We start from the raw sequence: 23,361 nt of genomic DNA on the forward strand, positions 1-23,361 counted from the left end.
GCCCTGGGGCCTCCCGATCATGCAGGAGGAGCCCCCACCCAGGGAGGAAGCAGGGGACCAAAAGAGCCGGCCTTTCTTTCTTGCTGGAAATAAGGTCCCACTTTATTTTGTTGCAAACAATAAATAATCTATAAATAGAACAGGGGACGGAGGAGTGGGGTGAGGTAAGAACAGGGTTGAAACCACCGGGTCCTGGGGTGGCCAGTGGAAGGGCAGAGCGAGCCCCTTGTCCCACAAACCACACCTTAACTACCTTTCACTCAAGGCTCCCCTCCTCCCACCCCACGGCTCCCTAAGGCACCCAGGCAAGGGAAGGGCTGCAGGCAGGGCAGTGGGGTCTGCAGGCGAGTTCCTGTTGCCCCAACACCAGGCAAACGCTCATAGCAGTGGGGACCATCAGGACGGCTCCTCCCAGCCTGCTCTGGGAGGGGTGAGGCCCAGGAGGGAGGAGGGGTGCTGCAGGGTTACCCTCTCAGTGGTGCTGAGGGGGCAGCAGAGGGGCCAGGTCTGGGGAACGGCGGGCCTTCTCGGCCAGCAGCTGGTAGAAGGGCTTGGGGGTCCCCCAGTCCTCGTCCTCGCTGCTGGAGCTGTCCTGCTTCACAATCCGGTTGTGCTGGAGGCTAAACCTGCGGGCTTTGATGCTGGGGGAGAAGGGGCCACGGGGCGGTCACGCTTTCCCTGCCCCCCAGGGTGGCCGTGTCCCCCCCACACCACCCCAAAGCCCAGAGGCCCCCGGCTGTACAGGGGGGCTGGGCCCCATGCTCCTGTGAGATCTGTTAAGAAGTGCGCACGTGGACTGTGTGTCTCAGGGGCCAATGAGAAAGGGGCAGGTGGCAGCTCTGAGCAGGTGGGGGGGGGAAGGGGGAGAAAGGGGCGGGGAGGGGAGTGGGAGTAACAGGGAAATAAGACCCAGCGACCTGCTCTGAGAAACTTCCCATGGCAGGAAGGGCAAAGGGGGTCTAAAGCTAGAATGGGGCTATTTGCCCTTCTAAGCTCCCCAGGTCAAGCACCTCCCGACCTCTGTCACCCCCAACGATCTCATAAGAGTGGCAACACCCAAGTCTTCCACCCCAACAATAAACTCCAACCTGTTTCCAATACCACGAAAATCAGAGCAGGTGGCCCCGCTGCCCTGCCCCCTGCCCCCTGGGCAGGGGCTCCTCACCAGTAAGGTCTCCGCTCCTGCTGGGTCATCACCCGCCACAGCTGGGCCAGCTCCTTGGTGGCGGCTGTGGAAGCAGTCCCGGGACAGGCTCTGTGACAGGAGGGAGGAGGTGAGGAGAGGGCAGCCCGTTCGGGCAAAGGCTGCCCGTCTGGCCACAGGAGGCTCCCTTGCCCTCTCAGGGCCTCAGTTTCCCCGCCTGAGAACTCAGATCTTTTCTACCCACTTTGGCCTATAGGGCCTTAAGATACACCCTCTGGAGCCCGGGTGTCAAAGAAAGGAGCTGGACGGATGGTTTGTCGGGAAAGGGACACTGAGTCTCGGGATCCGGAGGGGACCCCTGTCTTCCAGTCAGGACACCAGCTCTTCAGGGCTGGGTGCCCGACCTATCAAGTCAGCCCCAAGAACTTTGGTGGGAGATGAGAAGCTCCCTCCACCACGCCCCCCCCACCCCCGTGCTTGAGGACAAAGGCAACCAAGAAGAGCAGGGCGGAGAGATGGGCCCACGGCCAGGCGCCACTGTCTGAGCCCTGGGCCCAGCCGCACCTGAAGGCTGTCTACGTCCTCCACTCTCAGGCTACCGGAGCCGCTTTCCTTTTTGTCTGAGTGGGGTTTTGTTGCCCGTAATTCGTGTGGATTGACCAATGCAAAGGGACCAGGTAAGATGCTGGTGGGCAGGGAGGCCGGGGGGTGGGGAGAGTCAGTGTGTCAGACAGCAGGGGCACCGAGCTCTTGGTGGGGGCGGTGGCGGTGACAGTGAAGGTCGGGCCCCACCCAGGGCCCAGAGGGACCCCCACCCACCGGATATACTGCTTCCGGTTCATCCTGCAGAACATGATAAAGCCGTTGACGCACTTTTTCTTCGTCTGGGTCGGGCAGGAGGCTTTCTTGTTTTCCTTGAGCTTCGCGGGGCCCTTCCTGACCTTCCTCCCAGCTGCGGGCAGGCTGGCGGCCCGCCGCGTGGGGGTCCACGTGTAGTCCCCGTCCTCGTCGCTGGAGGACAGCGGGCCCTTGGGGTTGGCCTGAGCGTCCTGCGTAGGGGTTGTGGGGGTTGGGGAGGTGAGCGCCCACAGGAGGTGGGGGACCCACCTGGCCGCCAGCTGTCCTGCCCTCACCTCCTGCCGCCTCCACACCGACTCGGCCTCTGAGCCCTCCCAGCTGGAGCTGGAGCCGGACGGCGCCTTGCTGTTCTCGCTCAGCGACAGGTAGCAGTGGTCCAGTGACACGGAGGACTGGCACAGGCTGTGGGAGTCAGCGGGGTCTTCGGGCGGCGCTGGGGGCATCTCCTGGTGGGTGAAGGGGAAAGACGAGAGACGTGAGGGGAAACCACAGCGTCCCTTCATGTCCCCACTCACCGGTCACCAGAGCTCGAATTTAAGACAACCTCGTCCAAACAGTCCCTGGATGTCCATGCAAGTGTCCCCAGGTCCCCAGAGTGGGTGGGCGGGGGCAGGGGGGCGTTGGCTGGGGCTCAGGGGCTCACTGCCCTCCTCCCTGTTCCGAGCCGGTAGCTCTTAATATTATTGGGTCAGCAGCCGTGACGTCCCCGTCAAGTGACAACTTCTCTGAGCACCAAGTTCACCTAGAGTGCGGGGGTCACGCCACATGCCTCATGGGGCAGAGGAGCACCCAGCACCCTGCCCAGTACCTCCTCAGAGCTCTGCCGAGAGGGGCTATTTTTGTTTCTGCCACAGATTCAGGCCCTGGTTGGAGGAGCCGGTGGAGGCCCATTCGTGTGGGACCCGAGCTGGGGGCTGCCCCTTGGTCTGCTGGGTGGTGAGCCCCCCGGGGGGAGGGCGGCGGCGACAGGTAAGCCCTGGGAGTGAGGCTCTTTGCCACTGAGCATTTCTGGGCTCATTCTGCTGTTTTCAGTTTCCTTGTCGGTCGACTGGGGTCACCAGAAACCTTGCCTGACAGCACAGCTGGAAATTGACGTGGGGTCTTTTCTGGGTGCCCGGCAGCTTTTAGCTCTTATCCTTGGGGTCTAGTTCATTCCAAATGCCCAGCACAGAGTGCGGCCCCCAGTGGCCGGTAGTGAGGGCTCCAAGGGCGGGCAGATGAGGACAGAGATGGAAGGTGAGTGCCTGGAAGGACGAGCGGACGAGCAGACGGACAGTGAGCAGGCGGGGGGAGGCGGCCGCCCGCTCGCTGGGACAGGGGAGTCCATGAAGTAGGAAAGCAGTGCGTGTGGAATGAAGGGCGGACCGGCTGCCTACCTCGTCCTGGAGTCCCTCAAGCACGCCACCAGTAGGCGAAGACTCGGGGTCCAGGAAAACGTCCTCGAAGAGAGCTGTCGGGGAGGGAGAGCGGGCAGTGGCTGGAGCAGAAAGTCCTCCCTCCCGCTGGCCCAGGTGGCCTCAGTGCCCTTCTCCAGGTCTCTGCTTTGGGATCTCCTGTCCCAGGACCAAATTTGGGTCATGAGCCAGTGCCCCTGGGGCACCTCCACACTGAGCAGAGGGGGTGGGTCCCTGACATGGACTCCAGGAGCCTCCCCCTCATGGTTCTGGCCTGGGGCTGCCTCCGCCCACCCCAGGGCACCCAGGACAGCTGAGTCCAGGGCGGCATACTTGGTGGGTATCGCCATATGTTTCCTGAATGGACCAAGCATCAGGTCCCGCCCCAGGAGCTCACCTTGGGTCAGGAACTCCGTGCCATCCCCCAGGATCTGCTCTGGAAGCAGCTTTCCCGGGGAGCTGAAGAGGGAGGGGCTGAGCCCTAGGATCGCACTCGGGTGGCCTGACATGGTGCAGCTGTTGATTTGGGGAGGCCCCAAGGCCAGCGGGCTCCCTGAAAAGGAAGCATCAGTCTTGAGGATGTGTCAAAAATGACTATCTCTCCCAGCAGCGCAGTGGCCAGCGTTGAGATGGTGTTAGATGCGGCAGAAGGGTCACTCTATGGACCACTCATTTTGAGGGCTTTGTAAAGGAAAAGAAGAGACACGATGCCTGGCGTCACGTCAAGGACGACTGAAGACAGAAAAATCAATGTCTGCTCTGCTACATCTGACAGACTGACTATAGCTCCCTGGAGCTCTGTGTTAAAAAAGATTCTGAGGCAGCGTCTGGGCTCCACAGAAGGACTGATGGTTGGCCAGCACCGTCTGCGGCGGCGACTGCGGCTCACACAGCCCTGTGCAAGGCACACCTCGAGTCCCTGTCTTGCTTTCCTCCCACCACAGGGCTGCTCAGAGGGAAGTAAGCAGGAAAGGCCCCACACCAGCCTACAAGGACGAGACAAGGAATTTCAGTCACCAGGGGGGCTGCCCTCCGGGGTCCAGGCAGGAAGCCAAGGGTCAGCATCTGGGGACTCCTTGTCCAGATCCTCGCTGGAATCATAGAACACCAGCTTCTGCCTGTGAGAGATGGAATTCGAGAGGCAGATCGGGAGGCCTGGGCCAGGAACTGCTCTAGGGCCCCAGGCCCAGCTGTTACCCCCAGCGTGTCTTGGTGTGACCTGCTGGGGTCGCTCTGTGCTGGCTGCTGAGAGAGGGGTGCTGGGGGTGGTGGTGCGGTGGAAAGCTCAGCTGAGACGCCTGCCCTCAAGGGGGTTCGGGCTGGGGAGGAGAGGCAAGGGCTGGGGGGGTGCAGGGCTGTGACGGGCCGTGTTCCAGGAGGACCACACTGAGCTCAGCCTGAAGGGTGGCAGTCTTCTTGGTGGACGAGGGAGACAGGCTTGCCACCTGGATGGGGTGGCAAGGATGGGGGTGGTGAAAATTCCGGAGGGCACAAGGCCAAGGCTCCCGGGGAGCGGCGAAGCTATGGTGGTGTTTCAGGTCAGGTTTGTGGGGGTGGGGCAGGGGAGGGGGCTGTCAAGATGAGTCAGGGCCAGAGAAGCTCTCAGGTGCCGACTGAGGTACGGGGGCTCTGTCCCATGGGCACGAAGGGAGACCTGAAAGCCATGAACTGACGTGACCGAGGTCGGGGGCTAGAAAAGACACTCTGGCAGCTAGGGAGGATGAGCTGGAAGGGTGAGACGGGAGGCAGGGAGGCCAGTAGGGGGTGCCGCAGCCCTGGGCCAGCAGCCCCAAAGCTAGGCTCTGCTGGTCCCGTGGTGCCCTCTCCATAGACACCGGTGCCGATGTCAATCAGCCTCATTTCTTACCACCCCGCCCCCCCCCCCAGCCATGCCAGACTGGACCCCCCCAGCCTCCCCCACTCAGAGCCCTTGGGGTTCCCTTACCTGGGACAGGGCTGGGTCCTGTTGAGAAAGTGGATCCGCTCAGCCCCTTGCTGGGCCTTGAAGGCTTGGTAGAGCCCATCACCCTGGGCACTGACTTGGCAACAGCAACCTTGGGGGGAAGGGAGGGCAAGTCAGGAGGCTTACTCCTGCGGCTGGAATGAATCCCAATACCTGGATGGAGAGGAGTCCCAGTCTGCCATGGCCTCTCCCTCCCACATCCTCGTAAGACCTTGGGCTGCGGGGCCTCTGCATGAGACTATGGGGTGCCCTGAATGACCCCATTGGTTCTGGAACCCCACATCCCTCTCAGAAGCTGTCAGGGAGCTCAAATCCTGAATACTGTCGAGGAAGCCAATAAGAGCAAACAAGTATGGGGAGCTCGCCCTGCCAGCACGGTTCGAGGCTGTTTGTATACGAGTCAGTGGTAGCCCTTGGGCAGAGGGTACCATGATTATGTCCATTTTACAGTTAAGCAAACTGAGACCCTGAGATACCAAATAACTCCCCCAAGGTCACACAATTAGCGGAAGAGCCGAAAAGCCCTCCCTTTCCAGGTAGGGCGGGTGCTTCCTCGGGCCCCCAAGGCCTCCTGGGCGACCGTGAAGTCTGGGTCTCTCTGTGCTCCTTCACTGGACTGTGGCAGCAGCACTGGCACATGGCCTCGCCCCGAGATGCTGGGGAAGCAGAGACCAGATGAACAGATGGGGGCAGGATGGCTCAGGGCCTCCCTCACCCGCCAGCTACCCCCATCTCACTCGGCGCTCTACTGGGTGCGTCACCACACCTTTTCAAGGTGGCCCAGGGACGGGAGTCACAGGAGGCATCGCCTGTCTTGCCCCGGTTCTGTGACCCACAGCCTTGCACCAGAGCCACGATGACGCTACAGCACCCTGCCACCCACAACGGGACCTAAAAGGAGGACGGCGACGATGGGGAGGCCCGAGACAGTGTCCCTTTTGCCTACGGCGGAGGCCCCAGCCACTGGGCCCGGGTTCGGGATGCTGTGGGTGCCTGCTAAGGAGTGTAGAAGGGACCAAGTTAACGGCGAGGGAGGACAGCGACCTGAGCAGTCACAGTGGCTGCTGTTCTCAGCCATGTCCAGCAGCGTCAGCCGGGACCGTCCTCCCTTCCTGTCACCTTGAGGCAGCGATGATGCAACTTTGGGGTGACAGCAGGAGCTGGCATGTCTTGAAGGGGTGACAGTCCCCCCCGTGTTCCTTCCTTGCTGCTCTGGAGACAGGGCCACCCACTTCTTGAGCTTGTCCAGATCCAGACAGCGGCGCGGGTTCTGGGCCCGGCTCTGGCCTTCTGGGGGAGCAGAGAGACGAGCGTCAGAGGGGCCAGCGCCTGGCTGGGGAGGAGGGCCTCTTTGCTCCGGCCCCGCCGGGCCTGGTCGCTCACCAGCCCTTCCCCGGTAAGCCCGGATCCTCAGCAAGAGATCACCTCAGCCGACGCTCCCTGCCCCTGCCCACACGTTCGAGTCATCTGGATAGCTCTGGGAAACATACTGATGCCCAGGTTGCACCCCAGACCCCTAGAACGTGACTTTCTGGGTGTGAGGCTCAGGCATAGGCATTTTTTACAGTCCCCTGGATGATTCAAGAGGTACGCAGCCAGGACGCAGCCACTGATTAGGTGTAACTCCCATTTTAAAGATGGGGCAACTGAGGCCTGCAGAAGCGAAGGGACACGTGGCGAGTTCGCAGCAGGGCTGAGGCTGGCCTGGGGATGCTTGCTGTCCACACTTGGGCCTTTTCATCAGCCCGTGCTCCCTGATGCTCTGGCCCGGGACTGCTGACAATAAATGGTAACAGCAGCTTCCCCTTACGGAGCCCTGTGTGCCTCTCCGCTCAGCGTTGCCACAAGGGAATGCGCGCAGGCTCTCGATCCTGAACACCAGCCTGTGGTCCAGCCCCCGGACGCTGAGGCTCAGAGAAGGAGAGCAACCATGCCAGTCCTCAGGGCTAGGGAGAGAGGGACCAAGGCCCGGGACGTCGGACAAAGTAAGTCTCACTGTAAAGCATGGTCAGGGGCTCTGGGTAGCTGCCTGGGCTGCCCTGGAGTGAGAATGGCTCTGGAGAAGGAACTTCGCTCCCACGGGACTTGGCTTCCTGTTCCGCCTCGCTCATACCTGACAATCCAGCGGGTTTCTTCTTGCGGGGTTTCCGACAGGCTCCCTGAAGACGGGACTTGCGAGAATGCGGGGAGCTCGAGGGGGTGGAATGTCTCTGCCGTGCAGGGCCTGAGCCCCAGTTCCGACCCAGCCCTGCACAGGGAGGAAAAGTCAGGTCAGATGCTTGCACTTCCCAATCGTGGGCAGAGGGCTAAGGGGGCGGCCATTGTCCGCAGGCTGACTTTACAGATGTGGCAACTGAGCTCCCGGAGGAGCCTGGGATGGTCTGAGGTCACATCGCCAGGCGGCAGAGGCTCCCTGGTGAAAACCCAGGTTCTCCCAGGGCCATCTGGGGTCCGCCAAGAAGGAAGACAGACTCAAAGCTTTCCCAAATGCTTTCCCCGCCATCATCCCCATCCCAAACCAATTCCTCCTCCTACCGTCCCCAGGGCAGCGAGGGCTCCACGGTCCATCCTGGCTCACCCAGGGGCCTCTCCATCAGGCCTCTCAGTTCTCCGTCCTCAATGTCACCCAAAAGTACCTCTTCTGTCCCGAGCCTCACCCTCCATGTGAGACCGGCCTGTCTCCGGTCCCGATCCCTCCTAACTGACCTCCCCACTGACCTCCCTGACTCCAGTTTCTCCCTTAATAACCAATTCCACTCACTAGACGTCAGGCATCTCTTTCTTAAAAAATACCTGATCATAGCTTTCCCCGGCTTTTTAAAGTCCTTTGGGAATTCTCATCTTCATCTCCCTCCTTAGCCAAGACCTGCGCTGTGGAAAATCCACATCTAATTCCGACCCTTTAAAAACTTAACAATGAATAGGCTACTGTTGACGAGAATCCTTACAAATAACACAAACGGGCGATTAGCCTGTATTTTGGATATCCTGTGTTATATACTGTATTCTTACAGTCAAGCTAGAGAAAAGCAAGGGTTGAAAGCATAAGGAAGAGAAAAGACATTTACAGGACTGTACTGGATTTATCTAAGAACCACCGTGTGTAACTTGGGCCCATGCAGCTCAAGCCTGTGTTCTTCCAGGGTCAAGCGTACTAGTATCGGTTTCATTGTGCAGTTGAGCAAACTAAGGCATGGGGAGGTTAAGGTCTTAAGACACGCATCTGCGTCAGGATCTGGTTTGCGAGCCTGCGCACGTCGAGCTGATGTTACGTGGTTCCTCCATGCACACGGGCTGCAGGCCTGCCCTAGACATTCCACGCGCGTCTTCCCGTGCTGGCGCACTCCTGCTCGCGGCGCCTCCTGCCTGCCGGGGCTCCCTCGGGCTACAGTCTGCCCTGGCCCATCACAAGGCCCCAGACACCCTGCTCGGAGTTAACAGCGTCAGGCCCGTCTCTCTGACTCTGTCCGCTCTACCAGGCTCTGAGATCCCCAGGACTGGGGCTCATCGATGTCACTTGGTGTCCGTGATGGCTCTCCCTTGGTGGAGAGCAGACCCTAGGAATGGTAACTGAATTTACTTACCCCGGAGTCCACCTTCCCCATTGGTGGTGTGGAATTTGAGCAAGGTCTTGGCCACATCAATGCTTCTCTGGAGGTGCTGGATGTAATGCAGGACATGCAGCAGAATCTCCTTCTGCCCCCAAAAGAAAGACAGGGCTGAGCACAGGAATGGGGGCCCAAGACCATGCGAGGCTGTGGGGGACCAGAGACAGAAAGGCTGCAAGAGCCTGTTCTTCAGCCTGATAATCCTTCCAGGGGCAGAGATATTCCTAGTCTGTTTAGACCTTGCTGCAGCTCAGGAAGAAGTCTGTTGCAGCTAAAGAAACCAAGGCTTGGAGTGCTAGCGTGACTTGCTAAGGTTAGAGAAGAAGTGGCGGAGCTAAGATCTGAACTCAGGTCTGCCTGCCTCCTGGCCTAGTTTTTCAACACACACTGGCTTCCCACCCCTGGCCCTTTGCACATGCTGTATTCGCTATCTGCAAAGCCATCCTCTTCCCTCTACAGACTCCCACACTAGCTTCTCCTCCCCTGAGCCTTAGCCCAGTGGTCTCCCCTTCCAGAAGCTTTCCCACCTCCCTGAGTCAGATGTCCATCCTCAGCACCCTTGCAATGTCCTGGCCTAATGACCTATTCATGAGCTATTCTTTCTCATTGACCTTGAACTAGTTTGAGAGTAGAGCCTGTGGCTAAGTGATTGCTGTATCTCGGGCTCCTACAGTCAAGAGGTAGTTTAGCCCCTGATCGCTGAAGAATGATCTCCGCGGCATGCAGCACAATGCCTTCTGCCCAGCAGGCTGCCAAGTACCAGGTCCATATCGCAGACACAAAGCTAAATGAGACTTCTACCCACTGAGGGCCAGGGACATAGGGGTGAACAAGACATACCTTTGTTTACCTTCATGGAATTTTTAATCTAGTGAGGACAGTGGCCCTTAATAAACTCATAAGTCATATAGAATTATCAATGGTGCGGCCAACATTATGAATAAGAAAGTAACAAGAGTTTCGGAAATTGGACTTGAGTGTCTGGAAAGACCTCCAGCATTTTTTTTAATAAAGATTTTATTTATTTGAGGGAGAGAAAGAGCACAATGGGGGGACCAGCAGAGAGAGAGAGACAAGCAGACTCCTTGCTGAGCAGGAAGCCTGATGTGGGGGCTCGATTCCAGAACCCTAGGATCATGCGCTGAGCCAGAGGCAGCTGCTTAACCGACTGAGTCACCAAGGTGCCCAGAATTTATTGTGTTTAAAGATTTATTTATTTTAGAGATGGGGAAGGGGCAGAGGGAGAGAGGGAGAATCCAAGCAGACCCTCCGCTGAGCCTGGAGCCCAACCTGCGGCTCGATCTCACCACCCTGAGATCAGACCTGAGCTGAAACCAAGAGTTGGACGCTTAACCGACTGCGCCACCCAGGGGCCCCCAGGCCTCCAGCATTTAGGCAGAGACCTGAAGAATGACAGGAATTAGGAGCGCCTGGGTGGCTCAGTGGGTTGAAGCCTCTGCCTTTGGCTCAGGTCCTGGGATCGAGCCCCACATCGGGCTCTCTGCTCAGCAGGGAGCCTGCTTTCTTCTCTCTCTCCGCCTGCCTCTCTGCCTGCTTGTGATCTCTGTCTGTCAAATAAATAACTAAAATCTTAAAAAAAAGAGAGAGAGAGAGAGAGAGAGAGAGAGAGAGAGAGAGAAAGAATGACAGGAATTAGCCTGATGAAGAGGTAAGGGAAGACAAGAGCACCAGTATTTCTTGGATTGGACTAAATCCCTAGAACACCAATAAAACGGTTAGCAGTAATCCTCCGAACTCTAGGTCAGGAAACATGGTCCCACAAAGGGGCTTGTGTGAAACTGTTCCATAAACTAGAGTCCCAAGGGTCGCTGAAGTGATGTGACCTGATCCATGGAAGGGAGCTATAATCTAACTAAGAAATGTGACACAATCAGGAGACTTTGGAAGGACCTGGACCTGGACCACCCCGCCACTTCCTGCCTGTGTATCGGGAGCAGGCTGTTTTACTTCTTTGAGCCTCCGTTTTCTCATCTGGGCAATGGGAGTGAGGTCATTCAGTGAGGCTCATCGGATTATCCTTAGGACAGAATAAAGGAGCGTGTGTGAAATCGCCCAACACAGGTCCTGGTACGCTAGTTTCCTAATACTTTGTCGATGATCGAATGACAGCGCTTTCAAGGTTCTCAAAGGACTAAATGAGGCCCTTTTCTAACTTGGAGAACTGGATGGTGTGTTCGCAAGAGCAAATCTTTTATCTCTAACCCCAGGCTTGGCCCGCGTTCGGCACTCACTGCACTGAGTGTTCATAAACTGTCAAGTAATTTGAAATGTGATTAGTAGGATCGTAAAGGTCGGGGTTTTTTAATCTTTTTTTAATTAAGATTTTATTTATTTATTTGACAGACAGAGATCACAAGTAGGCAGAGGCAGGCAGAGAGAGGAGGAAGCAGGCTCCCTGCTGAGCAGAGAGCCCAACTCGGGACTCGATCCCAGGACCCCGGGATCATGACCTGAGCCGAAGGCAGAGGCTTTAACCCACTGAGCCACCCAGGTGCCCAGGAGCATAAAGGTTTTATGCAGAAGGCCGTTGGGCATCATCTCAGAGTCCAAAACCGAAGGTTCGGGAAGGTTAGCTTGGGGGCTATGCCAGAGGTTCAGATCCTAGAGACCTTCTGAAGGCAAGATCGACAGGTCCTACAACTGTCTGAGCTGAGGCAATTCATTCATTCACTCACTCATTCATTCATCCATTCGACGAACCCCTGTTGAATGCTCAGTGACCAAGCAGCTGAGGATGTGGGCCTTTGGAGGGGGACAGATCCGAACCAGCTGTGTCCTCCTGGGCAGCAGGACCCCTCTCCTCGCTGTGGAGTCAGAGAGAGAAGCCACAGGACCACACGGGCCAGGAGGCACTTCGTGAGTCAGGACTGCGAAGAAGGATGCCCCAGACCTAAGCCGCACTCCAAATCTCAAACACAGGAAAGGCAATACGTAACAGCTCAGTTCATTCATGGAACGTCAGGCGGAAAACATCACCCAGCCCTGTGACAAGTCGTGGTGACACCCTTCAGGCAGGTGTGTTGAGGGGGAGTCTGGGGACTGGCAGGGACGCACGTTGTCCCTGGAGCAGGAGACCTAGACTGAACCCAAGGAAGGATGAAGGGTGGGGGAGAGGTCCTTAAGACTTCAGAGGATCAATGGTCACAAAGCAGCCTGAGGCCTGGGGAGAATTCCAGGAGATGTCGTCATGTGGTCATGCATGAAATGTCACCCATCGCCAGACTCTACTGTCACTCCTTCGGGGCTGGGACTGTCCCTCAGACATCTCTGCGCTCCCACCTCCCAGGAGTGGATCTCAGTATCTATGCACACTACATACACAGATGTTTGAGGACAGAGGGGGCCTGCGAACATGTTGCCAAATATGTCAAAGGGGACTCAGCAGGTGTGACTGAGTGAGGGTCCTGATTAACTGAGTGGCCCACTGGGGTCCCAGGGGTCCTTACAAGTGGAAGGCAGGAGGATCGAAGGCAGAGAAGGCAAGGTGAGGATGGAGAGAGCCTGGAAGGTGCTCCACTGCTGGCCTTGAAGAGGCCGTGGGCTGAAGAACACAGTCGCTTCTGGAAGTTGGCAAAGGGAAAGGAGACAGAGTCTCCCTGGGAGCCTCCGAGAAGGACCCTGTGGCCAATTTTGGACTGAGGCCCTTCATCCCGTGTGCGAATAAATTCACATTGTTTCAAGCTACTGGGTTTGTGGCCCTTTGCTAGAGAGGCCACAGGAAGGTAGGACACAGCGTCGACGGCCACGAGGTGCTTAGGAGGGAGAATTAACGTGACCTGGTGATCGATGGAAGGTGGGAGGCCCCAAGGAGGTGAGTGTTAGGATCTGGCACCCAAAGGTCTGGATCTTGCCCCAAACACCCACTCTTCTGAGCCTCTTGGAAGGCAAGTAGCACGTTCTAGCTGGGGGTCGGTCATTCCTGTGTTGGAATCTTTATTGTCCTGACCACATTCCGAGTTCCCAGAGGGTGTGGGGCTCAGGCTCCTTTGCCTCCCCTCATTGTAACCAGAACAGTTTCTGCCACCCAGCCATCTTTCCAGAACTGGCTGATGAATGAGTGGATACGTGAGGGAATGAGAGGAACTACAGCAAGAAAACAGCGCCTTCAAGATCTCTGAGTCCCTTAATAAGTGGTTGCCACTGGCGGGTTTGAGGTGGCAGCTCAGCCTGTGTCCCCTGGGGACGGGAAGAACAGATTTAGCTCTTGCTACCTCGTGGAGATGCCCCAGGACACAGGACAAGGGACTCAGGGAGGGAAGTGACATTTCCTCGAGGACTGTCATGGCTAGTGTGTCATTTGAGCCTCTCAATATCTCTGGGTAGCAGACGTTATTTTTTCTCGGATAACAGCTGAGAAATGGGATGCCTGAGAGGCCGAGAGGCTGAGAGCCCTGCCCAGAGTCCTGCTATTTCGGGGATGATGGGCTTGAACCAAGGGTTGTTTGATTCACCAAAGTGATGATCTTTACCTGGATCCTTGCCCATTTCCCCCCACCCAACTACCCCTGCCCCCTTTGCAAGAAAGGATCCCCCAGGCTTCTTGTGATGGGATCACAGAAAGGCCCACGCAAGGCAGGACTGTGCCCATCTCGGTGTTTTCACTGCAAGGGTTTGTGTGGGGGCCCCAGGACAAGGGAAGGTTACTGAGATTTTCATTTCTGCCTCCCACATCTGCCTCCTCTCCCTGCAACCCCATACCTTGGTGAGCTTCTTGGTGCCCGTCTTCAGGGCCACAGGCAACAGCAATGCCAACTCATGGAGTTTGCTGGTGTGATTCTTCCTCTGCCTCCTGTTTGGGGCCAAGAGCTGGTGTTGGTTAGGATGTTGGCACCTGACCCCCAAACCACCCATCTCTGTGTTCCCCATCTCTGAGAGGCTCCCCACCCCACACCCCCCAGACAGAATCCTGGGCATTGTAGGTCCCATCAGATCTTTCTCATTCTCCTTCCAGTCCCTTCTATCCAGCCCTAGACCCTGCCCCAGTCCACGTGTGGATGTTCCCCTTGCCTTCCCAGTGCCCCCACCCCCACCCCGCCCCGGGGCCTTCTCCAGTCCATCCTGTCTACAAGCATCAGGGTGAGCTTTCTGCAACACGGATCTGGCCACAGTTTTCTCATCTGGGCAATGGGAATGAGGATATTCATTGAGGCTCAAAGGTTTATTGGTAGGACTGAATACACCAGTGTGTGTGAGAGGCCCAGCACAGAGCCTGGTCCCCTAGTTGTCTAGTAAGTGCTTCAAACCTCTTGACGGCATCCCGTTATTAAGGACCAAGTTGAAACCCTTAACCCGGCTTATAATGGCCCTCAGGCCCTGGTCCGGCTGACCATTCTGGTCTAAACCCTTACAGGACAGGGGAGGTACCTCGGCTAAGGGCCCTCAGCCCCTTGCTCATGCATTTCTCTGAAGCTCTGCTCGGAGCTGAGAGCTGGGGGTGGTGGACAGGACGGGCGGACACTGTGTCTCTAGCATCCAGACAGGGTCTGGCATACCGTGGGAACTCACTGCTTATTTTATAAATAAATAAATGAGGGCACGACAGAAGCTGACTGCTGGGTGGACACAGAAATTCCAGGATCGAATCCCTGCATTTCTAATGCATAATATACTCTTGCACACGCATAAACCTCCGCCTCTCTCTTTTGGCAGATGGGGACACAAAGACATTGGAGTCTCTCTCCCAGATTCTGCATCATTGTCACGACTCACACAACTCCTTTGGGAATGCCTGGACACCCCCCTCTCCACCAATCCTTGTCTTGCCTCCCCTCAGGGTTCAGTACAATTGCCACCTGCCCCAGGAAGCCTCTGGTGACGGACCTCCTTTGCCTTCCTCCCCTGCTCTGAACAGCTAACACACATTTTCACCGCCAGCCTGACCACGCCCCCAAGCACTCCCTTGATTACAGACAGGTGTTTAGTTCCTACTCAAACACAAGCTGCCCCTACAATGGACACCAGAGAAGGAGAGGGAAACTACTGTCACTGCCCTCAAGGAGATGGGGGAGCAGGGTGGGAGATGCACTTATCTCCCTTACCAAACCCTGAAGTCCTCAAAGAATCATTTTCACTCACTCATTCACCAATTACTTATTTTATTTATTTATTTGATTTGATTTTTTAAAAGATTTTATCTGACAGAGAGAGAGAGAGAGATAGCAAAAGAGGGAGCACAAGTGGGGGCAGTGGAAAAGAGAGAAGCAGGCTTCCCGTTGAGTAGGGAGCCTGACAAGGGGCTCGAACCCGGACCTTGGTATCATGTCCTGAGCCGAAGGCAGATGCCCAATGACTAAGCCACCCAGGAGCCCCTACATTTTTTTTAAAGAATTTATTTATTTATTTATTTATTTGACACAGAGAGAGGCACAATGAGAGAGGGAACACAAGCAGGGGGAGTGGGAGAGAGAGAAACAGGCCTCCTGCCAAGCAGAGAGCCCAATGCAGGACTCAATCCCAGGACCCTGGGATCATGACCTGAGCCAAAGGCAGATGCTTTAACAACTGAGCCACCCAAGCACCCCTCATTCAGCCATTACTTATTGAGCACCTATGGTGGGCTGGAAATGGTGTTAGGTGATAGGAATAAAAGTATAAAAATCAAAATACAGACCCTTCTAGAGCTCACAGAATCGTCAGGGGTAAAATCATTGATCAGATTGTCACACAAACAAACACAAAATTCCAATGAGGACCAGAATGGGCTATATAATTTGCTGGGGAGGGGAGCCTTGCAAATGAAAATGTGGGGCCCCCTTTTTAAAAATTAAGGATTTCGGGGCGCCTGGGTGGCTCAGTGGGTTAAGCCTCTGCCTTCGGCTCAGGTCATGATCTCAGGGTCCTGGGATCGAGCCCCGCATCGGGCTCTCTGCACAGCAGGGAGTCTGCTCCCCCCTCTTTCTCTGCCTGCCTCTCTGCCTACTTGTGATCTCTTTCTCTGTTACATGAAGAAATAAAAAATCTTTAAAAAAAAAATAAAAAAAATAAAAATTAAGGATTTCAAGGGGATGAGATCAGGGCATTAAACCAAGCATCGGGCTCTTCTAAACACAGGGCTGTGTAACTGCAGGAATTTGCACACCCAGAGAGCTGGTCCTGATGGAGACAAAGAAGAAGGCTGCTAGAAACAGGTGGCTTTGATCTAATCTACAGCGTTTTCCCTGAGGAAGTAAATCTGGCCTTCTGGTTCTGAAGGATGAGTGGAAATGCACACGTGAAGATGGAACAAGCACATTTCGGATAGAGAGGACATGTGCAAAGGCCCTGTGGCATGAGGAAGCATGGAGAACTCAAAGGAACTAAAGCTGCCCTGTCTGGTACACAGAAGGCAAGGAGTCTTATGGGGTGAGACAAGGCTGAAGAAGATAGGGGCCAGATGAGGCAGGATCTCAAAGGCTTGTAGTACAGAAGAGTTTTTCTCCTTTATCTGAAGACCAGCAGGAAGCCATAAAAGGGCTTTATGTAGAGGAGGAAATCATTCATGCAACCTCTCGAAAATACCATGAATATATTTGTCAGCTGGATGAAGGAATTAAAAAAATAATAATCTCGGGGCGCCTGGGTGACTCAGTGGGTTAAGCCGCTGCCTTCGGCTCAGGTCATGATCTCAGGATCCTGGGATTGAGTCTCGCATCGGGCTCTCTGCTCCGCAGGGAGCCTGCTTCCCCCTCTCTCTCTGCCTGCCTCTCTGTCTACTTGTGATCTCTCTCTGTCAAATAAATAAATAAAATCTTTTTTAAAAAAAATCTCTGGTCTACAGTTACCTCTTGGTAGAAACTATAACTTTGAGGGACAAGGATGTTAGGGTTCCATCTTTGGAGGAAAACGGGGGTAGGCTGACCTCTAACTTCCTGTCTAGCCCCATACTTACTTTTTGCATACCACTTCCCTTCTGTTCTAGAAGGACCCCTGGAACCCCCAGTGAAAAACAACACAGAAAGCAAGGAAGAAAAAAGTGTCCGGTCCTATTTAAGCTCAAGGTGTAACCTGACCATGGCTGAGGAAAAGAATTTTGTATCATCTGTAGTCGCTGGGTGTTTACTCTGGGTTTTGCAAAGCACTGAGAGCCTTCTGTGTGCAAACACAGAAGGGGGGGAAATTTGGCGGGAGGAAAACCGTGACCACGAGACATCACAAAATCTTGGCATCTCCTGGGCAGTAGTCCTGAATAGGTGGGACTTGGGATGTGCTCCTGGGGCCTCTGGGAGCCAGGCACTTCCTCCCAAGACTGCCCTTTTCCTTGCTGGATGGTTCTAGTTTGGGACAAGTTCTTTTCTGTAATTTTCACCCACTAACCCCAGCTCTGCCTTCTGGGTCTTTAGGGAACAGGCCAGCTCCAGCCACACATGTCCTTTTTCTGTTTCTCTAAACTGCCAAGTTTCTTTCTGCCTTAGGGCCTTTCCTATTCCTTCCACCTGGAATGTTCTTTTGCCCTGATTGTTGTATGGCTGGTTTTTCCTTTGCCATTCAGCACGGAGCTTAAATGTAACCTCCTTAGCAAGGACTTTCCTGACCAACTGATCTAGCTAAGCATATTCTTGGTCACATCCTTTATCAGAATCTGAAGTCTTCTTTCTTTATTATCAACACCAGCAGAGATTTTTGTCTATTTGATTGAAGGTTATATCCCAGACTGACTTATCCATTACGTGCAGTAAGCACAGTGCCTACGTCTGGTGCCTCTTTTAAGGGCTCCTGAAAATGTCTTAATTTCTTTTTCTTTTTTAAGATTTCACTTTTAAGTCAGCTGTACACCCAACGTGGGGCTCGAACTCACAACCCAGATATTAAGAGTTGTGTGCTCCACTGTCTGAGCCGGCCAGGTGCCCTAAAAATGTTTTAATTTCTCTTAAAAGCTATGCCGATGTTGTTGTAGACTATAATTTTAGGTATGTTTTTATTGGGGGTGCCTGTGTGGCTCAGTGGGTTAAGGCCTCTGCCTTCAGCTCAGGTCATGATCCCAGGGTCCTGGGATCGAGCCCTCCATCAGTCTCTCTGCTCAGCAGGGAGCCTGCTTCCCCCTCTCTCTCTGCCTGCCTCTCTGTCTACTTGTGATCTCTGTCTGTCAAATAAATTAATAAATCTTTTAAAAAAAACCCACAAAAGTATGTTTTTAATGGATGATGGGGCCTGGGCTCCTGGGTGGCTCAGCTGATTAAGCGTCTGCCTTCAGCTCAGGTCACCATCCCAGGGTCCTGGGTTACTGAGCCCTGCGTTTGTCTCCCTGCTCAGCTGGGAGCCTGCTTCTCCCTCTGCCTCTGCCTTTCCTCCCCACTTGTGCTCTCTTTCTCTCAAATAAATAAATAAAATCTTAAAAAAAAAAAAAAAAAGAAACAAACAAACCAACAAAGCTTAAAAAAAAAAAAAATGGAGGAAGGGGCCCAAGAAGGAAAAATTGCCTGGGGCCTAAGCAAGTCATATGTGGCCCTGGCTCTATCTTTAGCTCCTAGAATAATGATCAACACTTAGTAAGTGTTCAACAAAAAATTGTTGATTTTATGAATGCTCTTGTCTTCTGATGGTTTCAGCCTTTGAAATGGCAAATGATTCTAATTCCCGAGTTTCCTCTTCTCTGAGCCAATCAGCCTAAACTCTCCCTAGTTCTTCTATTTTACAGAAGCTAGAAGAGCCTGTCCAAATTTCTCATATTAGATATAGGAAAAGCAAGGCCCAGGCCCTAATTTTCTTTGACATGTGCAGAGATTTAAGACTAAGAGCTGCCCCAAAGTGCGACAAAGCAGGGGGCAATCCCAACAGGCGGCCTCATGGTTGGTCTTAAGCTCCAGCTTTTTGAATAAGGCAGACCTGGGTCAGAATCCCAGCTCTGCCATTTGCTGCGTGACTTTGGACACATGTTTTCATTTCTCTGAAGCTGTTTTTAACCCATTGATAGACTGGAAGTGGCCAGAAAGTTTGATCTTGTCTGGAAAGATCTTGTCTGGAAAGACCTGGCACACTGAGAGTACTTACAAAATGTTAAAGATAGAAAGTGGACAGTCCTTTGTCAGAATTTTTTAGGGATAAGGCATGTTGAAGAATGGGGTCAAAGTATTGTATTAGCTAACTATGTTTGATAAGCTGTTGCTTTTGGTTGACAGACATGTCATCCTCCTTGCCTGGGAACACTTTCCTTTGGGGCCACCCCTCCCCCACTCTCCTTCCATGAGGTTCAGAGAGGTTGATCTCAACCTCCCCTTCTACTAGCAGCACAGAACTAAGGTCCAGCTAAGAAGAGTCATAGTGATTGGTTCAGGATTGGGGTCATTACCCAGGTTTGGCCAATTAGAATCAATGCTCCCAGAAAGAGGCTCTCTGCTGTGCCTATCAGGCTGGCAGGATGTTGCCTTGGAGCTGCTGGGAGCCATCTTGCCCTCACAAAGGGAGAGCCTGCTTGAGGAGGAAGCCAATGTAGGGCAACAGCAGAGCCCAGAGAGGCAGGTTCCTGGCAACATCATTTAATCCTTACCTGGAACTAGCCAACCCTGATGCCCCTGAATTTTTGGATTAAAGGACCCAATGAATCTCCTTCTATGCCTAAGCTGGTTTTAGCTAGGTTTCTGTTCATGGCAACTAAGAGTTTTTATTAATATGATGCAACCCTCCCCCACACATCTAGAAAGGGGGGAAGACCCCTCCCCCCAACACTGTTGATGACCTCAGGGATTCCAGGAGGAATGGGCAGTGGGATGGGCATTCTTCATTTTATTCATGGTGTTCCTTCTGAGCACAGTTCCTAGGTAGAGAATCTGAACAAAGCAGATGCTTAATTTTGGAGTTAATAAATGAATGAATAGGGGTGCCTGGGTGGCTCAGTTGTTAAGCATCTGCTTTTGGCTCAGGTCATGATCCCGGGGTCCTGGGATTGAGCCCTGTGTCGGGCTCCCTGCTCGGGGGAGCTTCTCTCTCTCTCCCACTTCTGCTTCTCTGCTTCTCTCTCTCCCACTTCCCCCTGCTTGTGTTCCCTCTCTCCCTGTCTCTCTCTCTGTCAAATAAATAAATAAAATCTTTAAAAAAAATGAATGAAGAGCTGGATGGACAGTAAGTCATTCGGGAAGATAGTGAGGATAAGATGAACTCTGGCTCCCTTTTCTTTATCCAGGCTGGGGGTGGGGGCGGGGATCTGATACGACCCTCAGTCTCCTGTGCACATCCCCTCTTAGGAGATTCCTGACACTTGATGGTTGCTTGATGGATGAATGAATGCACGAATAGAAGAAAGGAAAGCAGGGCATTGACAAAGCTCCAAATGTCACAGCCTGCAGAGCCTCTGAGGTGATCTTTGGCAACCACTTCAGAATCTTCTCATCTTGAAAATGGTGGTAATATTCGCACCTACTTCCTTGTGGAGGTGTAAGGATTAAACGCTATTGTATAAACAAAAGAGCTTAGCAAAGAATCTGACAAACAGTAAGTGCTCAGTAAACATTATTGTTATTATGCGACCAGAGTGGCCAAAGCCTGGAATGGAGATAGGCAAGGGTGAGCCCTTACCTGTCACTGGAACCCAGGGAACTGGCTCTGGGCCATCCAAGGGAATACAAGTGTCTGCTGGAACCCCACATCTGCAAAGAGGGAAAAAGAAAGAATTATTACTGTGACCTCTGAGATTCCAGGAGGAATGGGCCACATGGTGGGTAGCCTTCATTTTCCCTATGTTGTTCCTTTGAGCACTCAGAGATCCCTGGAGTCCCCTACCACCCCACAATTATGGGCCCAGAGACCAAATTCAAACCCCCACTCTCTAAACTGAAGTTCATGAATACCAAGTTGTAAATCTGGGCCAAGTTGTGATCTGCACCTAAAACTAAAAGCAGCAAATTCCCAAACTTTAACTTCAGAGCTTGGGTCTTAATAGTGAGATGTCAGACCATCAGTGAAAACTGGTTTGAGATCTCAAACTGCGATGTTAGGAAACCGAAACTATGACTTTAAACTCCCACAATGAGGATGTCCTCCCAAACCTAAAAACCCTCAACTCTAATACTGAGATACTCTAGACCCCCAAACTGTCCACTTCTGAACTCCAAAGGCAACCCACTCCCAATCCCATTAAGACCACAGACCACAAACTTTAACAGAGAACCCAAACCCTAAAGAAACCCAAAACAAATGACAGTCTCCCAAATTGACCTCAGATCCAAAAGCAAAGACCTCTAGATCCTCAAACCGTCACTTCAGACCATCCAATTGTGACCCCCCCAACCCTACAGTTGAGATCTCACATGTGAGTCCCAAACTTGAAGGCCCAAACTCAATGTGGGGACTCCAGGCCCTAAAATTTAATCCTCAAAATCCCAAATTGTGGCTCCAGACCCTAACTCTGGTACCTCATACTCTATACTGAGATTGTGGACCCTGAATCTATATTGAGGCTTCAAACCTCCCAAATCAGACCCCAGGCCCCCAAATGATACTTCAGAATTCAAAATTAAGACTTCCAGATCCTAAAATTAGGATCTTCAGATTCCAACAGGAAAACTTCCAGTCACAAACCCCAACACCTTCAGATTCCAATACTAGTATCTAGATACAAAGCCAGAGATCCCACAGCTTGTGACCCCCAAAGCCCCAACATTATTCAAACAGAGCCCTCCCTGTCTCAAACTTGAGATTGGATCCCAAAACCTAGGCCCAGCCTCAAATCCAAACTCCAGCTTAGCTGCCCCCGGCCTGCCGTGCTCTGAGCACCCCGGCACGCTTGCCTTCCTGTCCCCCTGAAACTCCCGGAGGGAGACCACGACCACAGAGTGCTGCTCCTGAGCGGACCCCAGGCTCCCCTCTGGCGGGCTGTCCCCTGCCCGGTTCCCGGACGGCCTCCAGCACCCGCCTCAGGACGTGCAAAATGGCGTGAGGCCCCCCTTCTGGTTTCACGCCAGCTCCACACTCAGGAGCCTGATCAGACAGTGTCTCGCGCCTGTCCCGGGAGGCTGGCCGCGCGCGCGAGCCCCAGGCCGGCCCTGGCCACTGCGTTCCCCACCCGGCCGTGGGGTGGGCGCGAATCCCCTTGGAATGAGGCTCCTTGCGGGTGGCCTGTGGAGGGGAGCAAAAGTGAGCTCCTGAGGCCAGGCCACGCCCCCACCAGTTCCCGCCAAGGTGTGCTGGGCGCGAGACTGGAGAGGGGAAACGGCAGGGTGCAAGTGGCCGTGCGCAAGCGCGCCTGGAGAAGGGCCCTGGCTTCTAGCTCAGCACGAGCTTGTCCTCGCGCCTCCTGACAAAGCCTTTGCTGGAGCGCGCCAAAGTGCCGACCAATCAGCACTCAGCCAGCTGCCCGCCTTTTCAGCAGGCCACGCCCCGCCTAGCCCCGCCCCCACCCCACCGGCTCCTGCTGACCAGGGCTTGGGGATCCTAGTGAGGAGGCGGGGTCTCCCCAACTGCCAGTTCTCAGGAGGAGAACTGGTCAGTCTCCTTTCTGGCCCTCTTTCCCCCTTCCCTCTTCAGTGCATATCTAATGAGGGCCTACCTTGTGCCAAGGATCATGCTGGAAGTTGGGAATTTCACCGCGGGCTTCCCAGTGTGATTGGGAAGGCTCACAGACCTTGAGAAGCTAGTGAAGCAGGGTCTTTACATTAAAGAGCCATAAGTTAAGAAAAGATTCAAAGAGGAGGGCCATTGGGATTGGCCCTGAGTAGCAGGTCCCCTCACGGCGATCTATGTTCCTTGATAGAGCAAATGCTCTGTTTTCGGAAGCTCTTTCTCAGGGCCGATGAGGGAGGACTGGGAAACAGCTTAACGGAAAGCGATCTACCAACTTAGTGGAGAAAAGAGGCCCTCACGCCCAACACACTTCAGTTCAAATCACTTTCTTGCCGTGTTGCTGTGGAGCAGAGGTTTTATCTCTTTTTGACTTAACTTTTACAAGTTTGGGGGTAATACTTGGGTTGCCTGGGGATGTCTGGTGTAATAAATATTACACAACACTTATTTACACTGTTCTGGGTGCTCGAATGAGATACACAAAGGTGCCTGTCCTCGCGAAGCTTCTATGATGTTAACTAGTTCCTAGTTCATGGGGCTTTCCTCCCTCCTTAAGCTTAATTTTCTCATTTGTAAATTAGAGGAGGTGATGGTAAGAAAAAGGGGGAAGAGATATGGAAAAATGTTTGAGAAAGTACAAGGTACTGTTAATTTTTATGTTAATGAGCATACGGAAATCGATAAACTTGCTCCTTCCCAACTCTGCACCTCTCACAAACGTCTCTTTGCAATTTGCTCAGTCTCTTTCCAAGGGCCCCGGGCCAAAATGGAGGAGCCTGGACTCCATCTCCCAGTGCTCCTGGCCGCGGCGCTCTCTGCGCCTGCGCTGCAAAGAGCCCTCTCTGCCTCTTGGGAATTAGAGTCGTTCTTGTCCTCACCCCGCCCAGCTTGCTCCTTTTCCCC

General features: G+C 54.0%; 1 protein-coding gene across 3 annotated transcripts; it reads right to left on the reverse strand.

Moving 5' to 3' along the window:
* Positions 1-89: 89 nt before the first annotated feature.
* On the reverse strand, positions 90-23,289 carry MEIOSIN (meiosis initiator). Of its 3 annotated transcripts, none has more exons than XM_082711035.1 (14): positions 22,445-23,289; positions 20,476-20,546; positions 13,687-13,777; positions 8,944-9,055; positions 7,473-7,607; positions 6,404-6,649; positions 5,342-5,450; positions 4,414-4,514; positions 3,794-3,949; positions 3,379-3,452; positions 2,278-2,448; positions 1,964-2,193; positions 1,166-1,255; positions 90-641 (listed from the first exon to the last, which is right to left on the reverse strand). In XM_082711035.1, exons 2-14 carry the CDS (start codon positions 20,544-20,546, stop codon positions 473-475), a joined length of 1,755 nt encoding a protein of 584 aa, XP_082567161.1. In that variant the 5' UTR covers positions 22,445-23,289; the 3' UTR covers positions 90-472. The 3 variants fall into 3 exon arrangements, with proteins under 3 accessions (XP_082567161.1, XP_082567162.1, XP_082567160.1); XM_082711036.1 differs by lacking the exon at positions 22,445-23,289 and adding an exon at positions 21,962-22,050; XM_082711034.1 differs by lacking the exon at positions 22,445-23,289 and adding an exon at positions 21,812-22,050.
* Between the last annotated feature and the right edge of the window lie 72 nt (positions 23,290-23,361).

This window comes from Mustela nivalis (assembly GCF_964662115.1).
Source record: "Mustela nivalis genome assembly, chromosome: 18".
Lineage (NCBI taxonomy): Eukaryota > Metazoa > Chordata > Mammalia > Carnivora > Mustelidae > Mustela > Mustela nivalis.

Excerpts from the sequence above, each read along its gene's own strand:
- MEIOSIN (XM_082711035.1), bottom strand. The coding sequence starts at position 20,546 with ATGTGGGGTTCCAGCAGACACTTGTATTCCCTTGGATGGCCCAGAGCC. Across the intron at positions 6,650-7,472 it reads GAAACCCGCTGGATTGTCAG|AAGGCCAGAGCCGGGCCCAG; the intron begins GTATGAGCGAGG and ends CTGCTCCCCCAG. Across the intron at positions 1,256-1,963 it reads AACCGGAAGCAGTATATCCG|AGCCTGTCCCGGGACTGCTT; the intron begins GTGGGTGGGGGT and ends CTCCTGTCACAG.